Here is a 12312-nt window from a genome sequence, read left to right as displayed (position 1 = left end):
TCCGCATAGAGGTCGTTTTGATGGTGTCTGAGGTGGAACTGCGTTAGAGCTGTCCAATCCACAAGTGGCTCCCGGAATTATACCTGAAGCGGATATTGCCATTGGCGACATTACCACAGAGTCAATCCCATGCAGCTTTGTTTACAAGTTGAACACTGGAGTGTGAGATGTAATATGCACCTCGATAAGGCTGATAGAAATCCTAATTATTTAGTTGAATAATTTTTTATTTGAGTGTCATTATTTCTATATAGCCTACACTTTCTCGTTCTGAGTGGGGCGGCTGCAGCTTAATAACAATGATCGCAAGAACAGCTGCTCACCGATTTGATGGCTCCAACGCAGTTCCACCTCCGACACCACCAAAACATCCGCTATGCGGGTGTCAGCTATCGCCTGTTAAGGCTTGATCTGATTGAATCTAGGCCTTATCCTCATGTATATGTTGAGCTATAAGACTTTTGTAACTCTGTCCTCTGTAAATAATGAATATCCATCAACTGATACCAAAAAAATTATGAATCAATTAAGCTGTACGATGTATAGTGTTACATGGTGGAAAGATAAGTGCTTTTGCCTGTTTTCGATGTTGCATTTCAACTAACATCCAAATATTTTGATTGTGTTCTTTCCCCCCAGCAGATTCCGACACAGGTAGGTTTTATCAGAACTGACATCACCACAGAATTGTCTACTATGTCATCCACAATAAAAAGGCCACAAAGCTAATGAATTCTGACATCACTCTGTGGCGGATACACCAGACCTTGAGGAGGGGTGGTCTGGAGGAGGGGTGGAGGAGGAGGAAGGAGGGGTGGAGGAGAAGTGGAGTGGTGAAGGAGGAGTAGAGGGGTGGTGGAGGAGTGGAGGGGTGAAAGAGGGGTGAGGAGAGGGGTGGAGGAGGGGGAATAATAGGTGGAGGAGGGGGAACGAGGGGTGGAAGAGAGGGGGGGGGGAGAAGAAGTGGAGGAGGACTTGAGAGGGAAGGAGGGGTGGTGGAGGGGGAAGGAAGAGTGGATGAGGAGAGGAGGGGGAAGGAGGGGTGAAGGAGGAGGGGGAAGGAGGGGTGAAGGAGGAGTGGAGGGGGTAGGTGGAGTGGAGGGTGAAGGAGGGGTGGAGGAGGGGGAAGGAGAAGTGGTGGAGGAGTGGAGGGGGTAGGAGGAGTGGAGGGGGGAGGAGGGTGGAGGAGAAGGAAGGGGAGGTGGTAGAGGAGTGGAGGGGAAAGCATTGGTGGTGGAGGAGTGGAGAGGGAAGGAGGGGTGGTGGAGTGGGAACGAGGGGTAGAGGAGTGGGGGACTTGATCGCCTCCAGTGCTTCTCGTTCCACCCCTCCGAGTTTCATTTCTCCCCTCATTCATTTTTCATTTAAAAGGGTGACACAATATGCTCATCGCCGAGGGGCCAAAACGCGCCATCAATTCCCCTCACACAGCGAAGGTCTGATGATCCGGTACAGCCTGAGCCCCAGTATCCCACCCCTGAACACTGTTTATCTGATCATAGAGGTTGTACCTGACAAACATGGTGGCCCATGCCCATGCTTTACAGCAGTCTAGCAGGTGTATGTAAGCGATGACATGTACTGACTCTGAGATCTGAACAATGCCATCAGACGTGATTGGAATTATAATTGGATTATGACAAGAAACACTTAAAAGATTTGCTATCTTTCTTCAGGTCTGTCTGGGTTTTCAGTTGCGAAAGCTTCCTGATCAAATTAGAATGAATAGATGTTAATCAACGAACTGAATGAAGAAATACTCCCAGGAGAAATAGCAAATTACCTTGGAAAGTGTGAACGTTAGTAGGCGTCTAATGAGGAAGTAAATTTTAGTTATTTCTAGATGGTTGCACTACTTGAACACAGTGTATGGATTCATTAACTTTGGGGATTCTTTCAGTGTAACGGCTGCAATCATGACACAACATTCATTAAATTGGTTTCAGTTGCTCCTCGTGACCTTGGTAACCTCACAGATAAAGTTGCCTGTGCTTTTATACTGGAGAACATAGTGAAACTGTTTTTGTGGTGCATGCCTGTTCACAAAATGGAACATTTTCCCATCTTGCTCATTTCAGTGAATACTCAAAATGGCACTTCAATGTAATTACTGACATACTTGATTTAACCTGAATTTCAGCACTAAACCAAAGACTGATTATAGTTGTTTCCTAGTTAAAAAATTATTTTTTCAAATAAGATAATACATATAAATGTTAAAGTGTCATTAAGGACCCAGGATTGATTTATTTTTCTCTATGGTACCATGCATACAAAAAACAATAATTGGAAGATAATTCTTGACAAGCGAACAAATGCTTGTCTTTGACTGAAACGGCTAGAAATGTGTGTCACAGTGTGCCTTTATTGATCTCCTTGTCCAAGTTATTTTACTGCTTTACAAAAGTTCCAATAAGACATCAATATTCTCTGCTGCAACCCCCCACATCCGTATTGCCTAAGCACATTGCGCACATTCACAAAACATTTTCATTTTCAGATCCGAGCACGCACAATTATTCATTATGGTGTTAATTACATTTTGAACCCATGAGTTTTTGTCTTACATAGTCATTTTGGCATTCCTCTTTCTTCTCCTGCAGGATTTCGGAGATGATGGCTCATTGTATGTCACCAAGGTGACCACCACCCATATGGGGAACTACAGCTGCCATGCCGACGGGTACCAGCAGCTCTCGCAGACGCACATGCTCCAGGTGAACGGTAAGCAGCCACTGCCGCTCTGCGGGAACAGAATGGTCACTCTGACACTTCCTGTCGCTACTGAGTCAAACCCGAAGTATTTTCGCTGCCAAATGCTGCTAAATCCCATCTGAGGGTGCACCCGGCTACTCTGACAGGCCACCGTCGGTATAGAGACAGGCGAGCTGAAATTAAATGCTTACAGAGCTGTCAAGGGTTTTTTGGAAATGGGAACGCAACATTAGATTGTTGAGAGTGTTGTTTTGATGGATAAATCTGTCAGAGTGATCAAACCTCTTTCCTATCTTTCAGGATTATCAATCTGTCAGATTTAGAAAATCAAATACACCTTAGTTGTGTGGAAACTCTGTCAAGTGCTACTGTAGTTTTGAATTGAGTTTCTTTCTAATTGGAAAGGAAACCATGTCTTGTCGATGCCATTTTCATATTAGAGACATGAGTTTAGGCATGCAGAAAAATATGACGTTTGCTGCTGTCTAAAAACACTCACCTCCGGCGAATTTGTGACACAACGACAATCGTTCGACCTTCAGTTGCAAAGAGACAGTTTCCATTAACGATGACTTTAAAGCACATACGGTTGAAGTCGGAAGTTTACATACACTTAGGTTGGAGTCATTAAACTCGTTTTTCAACCACTCCACAAATTTCTTGTTAACTTCTCTAGGATAGGGGGCAGCATTTTCACTTTTGGATAAATAGCGTGCCCAATTTCAACTTCCTTCTACTCATCCCCAGAATATAAGATATGCATATTATTAGTAGAGTTGGATAAAAAACACTCTGAAGTTTCTAAAACTGTTTGAATCATGTCTGTGAGTATCACAGAACTTATGTAGCAGGCAAAACCCCGAGGACTAACCATTCAGATTTGTATTTTTTTGAGGTCACCGTCTGTTCAATAAAATTTCATTGGGAAACTAGATTTCTAATCAACCTGTTTGCAGTTCCTACCGCTTACACTGGATGTCACCAGTCTTTGGAAATAGGTTGAGGTTATTTCCTTTGTGCAATGAAGAAGAACGGCCATCTGGAATCAGTGTAACGTTATGTGTACTGTTTGAGAGTTGCGCAAGACTAGAAAAGTATCGTTAGTTTGTTGTCATCCTGTATTGAAAACAGATAGACCCGTCTTCAATTTGATCCATTATTAACGTTTACAAATACCTTAAGTTGTATTACAAAAGTAGTTTTTTTGAGGTATTTTTTGAGGTATTTTTGAGGTATTTTGTAGTGACGTTGCGCAAATTGGAAGCTGTTTTTTTCTGGATCAAACGCGCCAAATAAATTGACATTTTGGACATATATGGACGGAATTAATCGAACAAAAGGACCATTTGTGATGTTTATGGGACATATTGGAGTGCCAACAAAAGAAATTCGTCAAAGGTAAGGCATGATTTATATTTTATTTCTGCGTTTTGTGTTGCGCCTGCAGGGTTGAAATATGCTACACTCTCTTTGTTTACTGTTGTGCTATCATCAGATAATAGCATCTTATGCTTTCTCCGAAAAGCCTTTTTGAAATCTGACATGTTGGCTGGATTCACAACGAGTGTAGCTTTAATTTGGTATCTTATATGTGTGATTTAATGAAAGTTTGATTTTATATCAAGCGTCCCACATATCCCAGAGAGGTTAACAAACTATAGTTTTGGCAAGTCGGTTAGGACATGACATCTACATTGTGCATGACACAAGTCATTTTTCCAACAGCTGTTTACAGACAGATTATTTCACTTATAATTCACTGCATCACAATTCCAGTGGGTCAGAAGTTTACATACACTAAGTTGACTGTGCCTTTAAAACGATGTCATGGCTTTAGAAGCTTCTGATAGGCTAATTGGCATAATTTGAGTCAATTTGAGGTGTATCTGTGGATGTTTTTCAAGGCAAACCTTCAAACTCAGTGCCTCTTTGCTTGACACCATGGAAAAATCTAAAGAAATCAGCCATACCGCTCAGGAAGAAGATGTATTCTGTCTCCTAGAGATGAACGCACTTTGGTGCGAAAAGTGCAAATCAATCCCAGAACAACAGCAAAGGACCTTGTGAAGATGCTGGAGGAAACAGGTACAAAAGTATCTATATCCACATTAAAAACGAGTCCTATATCGATATAACCTGAAAGGCCACTCAGCAAGGAAGAAGCCACTGCTCCAAAACCGTCATAAAAAAGCCAGACTACGGTTTGCAACTGCACATGGGGACAAAGATCATACTTTTTGGGGAAATGTCCTCTGTTCTGATGAAACAGAAATAGAACTGTTTGGCCATAATGACCATCATTATGTTTGGAGAAAAAAGGGAGACGCTTGCAAGCCGAAGAATACCATCCCAACCGTGAAGCACGGGGGTGGCAGCATCATGTTGTGGGGTTGCTTTGCTGCAGGAGGGACTGGTGCACTTCACAAAATAGATGGCTTCATGAGGTAGGACAATTATGTGGATATATTGACGCACCATCTCAAGACATCAGTCAGGAAGTCAAAGCTTGGTCGCAAATGGGTCTTCCAAATGGACAATGACCCCAAGCACACTTCCAAAGTGGTGGCAAAATGGCTTAAGGACAACAAAGTCAAGGTATTGGAGTGGCCATCAGTAAGCCTTGACCTCAATCCTATAGAAAATTTGTGGGCAGAACTGAAAAAGCGTGTGCAAACAAGGAGGCCTACAAGGCCTAAGGGTTAAACAATTTAACGGCAATGCTACCAAATACTAATTGAGTGTATGTAAACTTCTGACCCACTGGGAATATGATGAAAGAAAGAAAATCTGAAATAAATCATTCTCTCTGCTATTATTCTGACATTTCACATTCCTAAATGAAGTGATGATCCTAACTGACCTAAGACATGGAAATTTTACGAGGATTTAATGTCAGGAATTGTGAAAAACTGAGTTTAAAGTTTGTATTTGAGTTTGTATTTGGCTAAGGTGTATGTAAACTTCCAACTTCAACTGTATCACTCACAGTATAGTTAATGGTAATGTCTCACTTTAATTGGTGAAATATTTTTTTTGCCTGGCCCAGGGAAATGCTGCCTGGCAATTGATTTCGGAAATGGATGGGGGGAAAGTCGGTTTTTTGTGTGAACAGCCATCGGTGTTCACTGATGGGCTTTCACTCAATTATGCGTCACAACATCCCCCTTTAACTGTAAATACGTACTTTGATAACCATTGCTTTATATTATATAGAAATGCATTATAATATATAAAAGGGAGGAAGAATATAACATGTGAAAACTTTAGCTGTAAGCAATGCATTTATTATGGTCGAACGCTTATGATCCATAATGGTAATGCAAAACAACTGCTTTCAGCCAGATTACTCAACAAAATCTTCCCTCTACTAGCTTTCTACATATTATTCCATTGACTAGTATCACATGATTTACAGACAAGTTAATAAAGCAGCACTGAGGAATTGCGGTGCCAATTAGTGAAATAAGCCACATGAACATTACTTGTGCCCGGGATGTTCATGGTCTAACTTGTATACGTATTCACAAAGAATCCCTCCATTTCATAAAGTCGTCTTTCACATTCGTGGTCACCATTGTCTCTAGGGCTGTGGGGCATCCGTGTCTGGTTCCCGCTCTCTGGTGTTTGGAACCTTCTATGGGTGGCATAGAGATAGCTGTGAGAACAGGCCTGCTGAAAGAGTAATCACTTCTCAGAGATGAGTCTGGGCCAAGGAAAAAGCTTTCTCCATGGTGGGTGGTCAGAAAACTTTGTGGGCACTTACAATGGGGCTTGCCTTGGTGGTGATACTTGAGTTGCAACACATAGAGAGGACAGAGGTCTCAAGGAGGCTAAGAGTCAATCTGAAACCATCCTCGAGCATGATGGCGAGGCTGTCCCCCTGAAGGGCTGTGTGTGTGTTTGTGGGAGAGGTGTGTTTGTGTGTCTGTTTGTGATGCGTGAGTGTGTGTGTGCCTATGTGTGTGTGTGGCACAAACATTTCCTTTGCAACCAACCAGTGCAGAGGGGAGGCTTGCTGTGTGATTGACAGCTGGGGAGTTTTATGATGGTGCTGTGTCCCATCGTCCTATAACTATGTCTCTTGTCTCTCCTAGGCAGACATCAGGCTCCAATCCTGTCGGAATCTAGATTTGAGTGGAAAAATCTCACTGACTATATTTCCTTCCAATTCGTGCCTGTCTGGGGCTAAAGGAAATGGTGATTCGAACAGGAGCAAAAAGTGTGTTTACAAATGCATGCACAGCGGAAAGATTTTTGGGAGGAGTGGGAGGAGCACCAAAGAGGAATATTTGTGAAATGTTTTACTTTCATGAAAAATAAGAAATTATTAGAGAAATACATGTATGTTTTAATAAGACCTTAGGGCCTCTTATCTTCTTATGGCTGCAGGGGCAGTATTGAGTAGCTTGGATGAAAGGTGCACAGAGGTGCCCAGAGTAAATGGCCTGCTCCTCAGTCATAGTTGCTAATATATGCATATTATTAGTAGTATTGGATAGAAAACACTCTGAAGTTTCTAGAACTGTTTGAATTATGTCTGTGAGTATAACAGAACTCATATGGCAGGCAAAAACCTGAGAAGAAATCCAACCAGGAAGTGAGAAATCTGAGGTTGGTCGATTTTCAACTCATCGCCTATTGAAAACACTGTAGGATATGGATCTGTTTGCACTTCCTACGGCTTCCACTAGATGTCAACAGTCTGTAGAACGTTGAAGCTTCTACTGTGATGTTGAGCCGGATGGGAGCTGTTTGAGTCAGCGGTCTGGCAGAGAGCCAGGTCTTGGTCACGCGCATTCCACATGATATCGACTTGTGTTCCATTACTTCTATAGACACAAAGGAATTCTCCGGTTGGAACATTATTGAATATTTATGATAACAACATCCTAAAGATTGATTCTATACTTAGTTTGACAAGTTTATTCGACCTGTAATATAACTTTTTGAAGTTTTCGTCCGACGTTCGCCTGGACCTGCACGAGCGTTTGGATATGTGTACTAAACGCGCTAACAAAAGTTGCTACTTGGACATAAATGATGGACATTACCGAACAAAACAAACATTTCTTGTGGAAGTGGGAGTCCTGGGAGTGCATTCCGACGAAGATCAGCAAAGATAAGTGAAGATTTATAATGTTTTTTATGAGTTTTGTTTACTGCACAATTTGGCGGGTAACTGTATGGCTTACTTTTGTGGCTGAACGCTGTTCTCAGATTATTGAATATTGTGCTTTTGCCGTAAAGATTTTTGAAATCTGACACAGCGGTTGAATTAAGAACAAGTGTATCTTTAATTCTATGTAAAACATGTATCTTTCATCAAAGTTTATGATGAGTATTTATGTTATTTGACGTGGCTCTCTGCAATTTCTCCGGATATTTTGGAGGCATTTCTGAACATGGCGCCAATGTAAACTGAGGTTTTTGGATATAAATATGAACTTTATCGAACAAAACATATATGTATTGTGTAACATGAAGTCCTATGAGTGTCATCTGATGAAGATCATCAAAGGTTAGTGATTAATTTTATCTCTATTTCTGCTTTTTGTGACTCCTGTCTTTGGCTGGAAAAATAGCTGTGTTTTTCTGTGATTTTGCGGTGACCTAACATAATCGTTTGTGGTGCTTTCGCTGTAAAGCCTATTTGAAATCGGACACTTTGGTGGGATTAACAACAAGATTACCTTTAAAATGGTATAAGATACATGTATGTTTGAGTGTATGTTGTTTGAATTTTGCGCCCTGCACTTTCACTGGCTGTTGTCATATCATCCCGTTAACGGGATTGCAGCCAGAAGAAGTTTTAAACAAGGCATGCTGACTGTAGAATATCCATTGGGAGTGGAACAGTGCAGTTTAAAGGCCTTCCCTGTCTAAAGACAGCATGACCTCCAAAATGGTCTCCTAATTACTTGCTATCAGTGTAACTGGTGGGAATTGAACCGAGGTCCCAGTTCAATAAAATTTCGAATCACCTCTGATACTTGAACAAATTACATACTCGCTTGCATAGCATACACCTACAAAAGTAACGTTTTATGATGCTTGATATATAAAGTCAAACAATATTTTAAACTCAATGTTAGTTAGCTCTGTCAGCTGCCTACCTTTACCTAACACCTGCCATGGCTCGTTACGGTTGGTGTTCTGGGTGGCATTCCTGGATGGCATTCCTTCAAGCTGAGGCAGGTTGTTGGCACCAGGTTCTAGGAACCAGAATGCTACTGGAAAGCAGATGGCCATGGAACCAAACCACCCTGTAGTCTCACACTCACCTGGCTTGCCAAAGACTTCCTCTCCCCAATCAAGCCAACAGGAAGTATTCTCTGCATCCAGTGGCCCTCCTCTTCAATTTCCAATGACAGCCTGCCAGGGTAGCACTCTACTCTGCAGCCTTGGTGTTACTGCTCTTTTGGAATGGTATTACTGGCATTTCTGTCAAACACAGTTTTACCAAACAAGTGTTATAGAAATCTGTTACTTCTTTCAGCTCCTTCCCCTCCATCCCCTTGCCTGAGGTTTTGACTAGATAACACAACCACAAAGGGGCTAAATTGTAAAAAGGTATGAAAAAATAATTGAAGGTTACGATAAGGCATAAGGTTAGCAGTGTGATTAAGGTTATGGTTAGGTGTAGGGTTAGGGTTAGATTTAAAATCAGTAGATATATTGTAGAAATTGGCAGTGTTTATGACTTTGTGGCTGTGTTAACAAGTGATGAACCTTGCCTGACAAAATGTTGCACAGAATCAATGGCCAGCCCCACGAGGTCTCTTTTATTGATCTAGATTAGTTTGGTTTGCGCGGTTCTCGCTGAGCACACCAATGTTTTTAACGGCATTCAGTGTATGCTGGAAATGCACTTGATCCTATTGATAGTATGTTAATGCGGAGTGAGAAGTTAAATGGACTTGGCAGACACTCTAAAAGAAAACTTCTCATCCAATAAGGCTGCCTCGATCCTCAAAAGCCCTTTCAATTTTAATGGAGTATGTGGGCCTGCATTTATCTCCTCTCTTTTATTCTCTTCCTTCTTCCCACAATGCAGTTCCTCCCGTCATCCGAGTCTACCCAGAGAGCCAGGCCCGGGAGCCAGGGGTGACGGCCAGTCTCCGGTGCCATGCTGAGGGTATCCCCAACCCACAACTGGCATGGCTGAAGAATGGCATGGACATCGCTACCAAGCTGTCTAAGCAGCTCACCCTGCAAGGTGGGTACAATCTAGTTTCTGGGGGGGAAGGGGGTTATCAGATCTAGCTGGCATACATCTGAGAAGTGTTCAGTAGGGCACACTGAAGCAAAATGTTGTGCAACCAAAATGGAAGATCTGTGTAATTACATTCCTGATGGCGCTGGAGGGTAGGGCTGCCGTCTTATCGGCTATCAACCAATCATGCTAATTTGTTTGTTTTTTCGCGTTGTTCATAACTTGTTTTGTACATAATGTGGCTGCTACCGGCTTTTATGACCGAAAAGAGCTTCTGGACATCAACTGGGATTATTCACCTCAAATTGGACGAGGAGTTCTTCTTCAATGAGTCTGACGCGAGGGATAAACTGCAGACACCCGACCAGGCCCTGATCCCCGTGATTTGCTGGAGAAGGAAATAGAGATTGAGGCAAAAGATCAGGGTGCCTTGGGAGGATCAGGCGACGAGTGGCTAATCTGCTCTTGCCTTCCATTCTGCTAGCTAACATTCAATCGCTGGAAAATAAATGGGACGAACTGAAAGCACATATATCCTACCAACAGGACATTAAAAACTGTATTATCTTAAGTTTCACCGAATCGCGGCTGAACGACGACATTAAGAACATACAGCTGGCGGGTTATACACTCTATACACTCTATTGGCAAGACAGAACAGCAGCCTCTGGTAAGACACTGGCGGGGGCCTATCCATTTATGTAAACAACAGCTGGTGCACAATATCTAAGGAAGTCTCAAGCTTTGCTCGCCTGCGGTAGAGTATCTCATGATAAGCTGTAGACCACACTGTCTACCTAGAGAGTTTCCATCTGTATTTTTTGTAGCTGTCTACATTCCATCACAGAGCGAGGTTGGCACTAAAACCGCTCTAAATGAGCTGTATTCCGCCATAAGCAAACAGAAAAACGCTCATCCAGAGGTGGCACTCCTAGTGGCCGATGACTTTAATGCAGGAAAACATAAAACAGTTTTACCTCATTTCTATCAGCATGTTAAATGTGCAACCAGAGGGGAAAACATTTCTTGACCACCTTTACTCCACACACAGAGACGCGTACAAAGCTCTCCCTCGCCCTCCATTTGGCAAATCTGACCATAACTCTATCCTGATTTCTGTTTACAAGCAAAAGCAAAAGCAAAAAGCAAAAATTAAAGCAGGAAGCACCAGTGACTCAGTCTATAAAAAAGTGGTCAGATGAAGCAGATGCTAAACTAATGTTTGGCAACCACAGACTGGAATATGTTCCGGGATTCTTCCGATGGCATTGAGGAGTACACCACATCAGTCACTGGCTTTATCAATAAGTGCATCGAGGACGTCGTCACCACAGTGACTGTACGTATATACCCCAACCAGAAGCCATGGATTACAGGCAACATTCACACTGAGCTAAAGGGTAGAGCTGTCGCTTTCATGGAGTGGGACTCTAGCCTGGAAGCTTACAAGAAATCCCGCTATGCCCTCCGACGAACCATCAAACAGGCAAAGCGTCAATACAGGACTAAGATCGAATCGTACTACACCGGCTCCAACACTCTTCGGCTGTGGCAGGGCTTGAAAACTATTACAGACTACAAAAGGAAGCACAGCCGAAAGCTGCCCAGTGACATGAGCCTACCACATGAACTAAATAACTTCTATGCTTGCTTCGAGGCAAGTAACACTGAAACATGCATGACAGCGTCAGCTGTTCTGGATGACTGTGTGATCACGCTCTCTGCAGCCGATGTGAGTAAGACCTTTAAACAAGTCAACATTCACAAGGCCGCTGGGCCAGACGGATTACCAGGACGTGTACTCCGAGCATGCGCTGACCAACTGGCAAGTGTCTTCACTGACATTTTCAGCCTCTCCCTGTCTGAGTCTGAAATACCAACATTTTTCACGCAGACCACCATAGTCCCTGTGCCAAAGAACACTAAGGTAACCTGCCTAAATGACTACCAACCCGTAGCACTGTAGCCATGAAATGTAGTCTGCACTATAGTCTGTAGCCATGAAATGCTTTGAAAGGCTGGTCATGGCTCACATCAACACCATTATCCCAGAAACCATAGACCCACTCCAATTTGCATACCGCCCAAACAGATCCACAGATGATGCAATCTCTATTGCACTCCACACTGCCCTTTCCCACCTGGACAAAAGGAACACCTATGTGAGAATACTATTCATTGACTACAGCTCAGCGTTCAACACCATAGTTCCCTCAAAGCTAAGGACCCTGGGACTTAACATCTCCTTCTGCAACTGGATCCTAGACTTTCTGACGGGCCGCCCCCAGGTGGTAATGGTAGGTAACAACACATTCACCAAGCTGATCCTCAACACGGGGGCCCCTCGGGTGCGTGCTCAGTCCCCTCCTGTTCAAGTTCCTTGG

At 43.0% G+C, this 12312-nt stretch overlaps 1 protein-coding gene and 1 long non-coding RNA gene across 4 annotated transcripts in view; one reads left to right on the top strand and one right to left on the bottom strand.

The window, feature by feature from the left end:
- Positions 1–12312, bottom strand: part of LOC139574467 (uncharacterized) — a 436827-nt gene that overhangs the window by 191390 nt on the left and 233125 nt on the right. The gene's annotated exons all lie outside the window — the stretch shown is intronic.
- fstl5 (follistatin-like 5) overlaps positions 1–12312 on the top strand; it is a 227331-nt gene that overhangs the window by 164263 nt on the left and 50756 nt on the right. For all 3 annotated transcript variants that reach the window (XM_071399063.1, XM_071399064.1, XM_071399065.1), the window contains 2 exons: positions 2604–2724; positions 9770–9931. In XM_071399063.1, the coding sequence (XP_071255164.1) occupies positions 2604–2724; positions 9770–9931 (283 nt within the window). The remainder of the gene's footprint in view (positions 1–2603; positions 2725–9769; positions 9932–12312) is intronic.

The sequence above is a fragment of the Salvelinus alpinus genome, chromosome 4, assembly GCF_045679555.1.
Source record: "Salvelinus alpinus chromosome 4, SLU_Salpinus.1, whole genome shotgun sequence".
Taxonomy (NCBI): Eukaryota; Metazoa; Chordata; class Actinopteri; order Salmoniformes; family Salmonidae; genus Salvelinus; species Salvelinus alpinus.
This window is presented reverse-complemented; position numbering and strand designations above follow the sequence as displayed.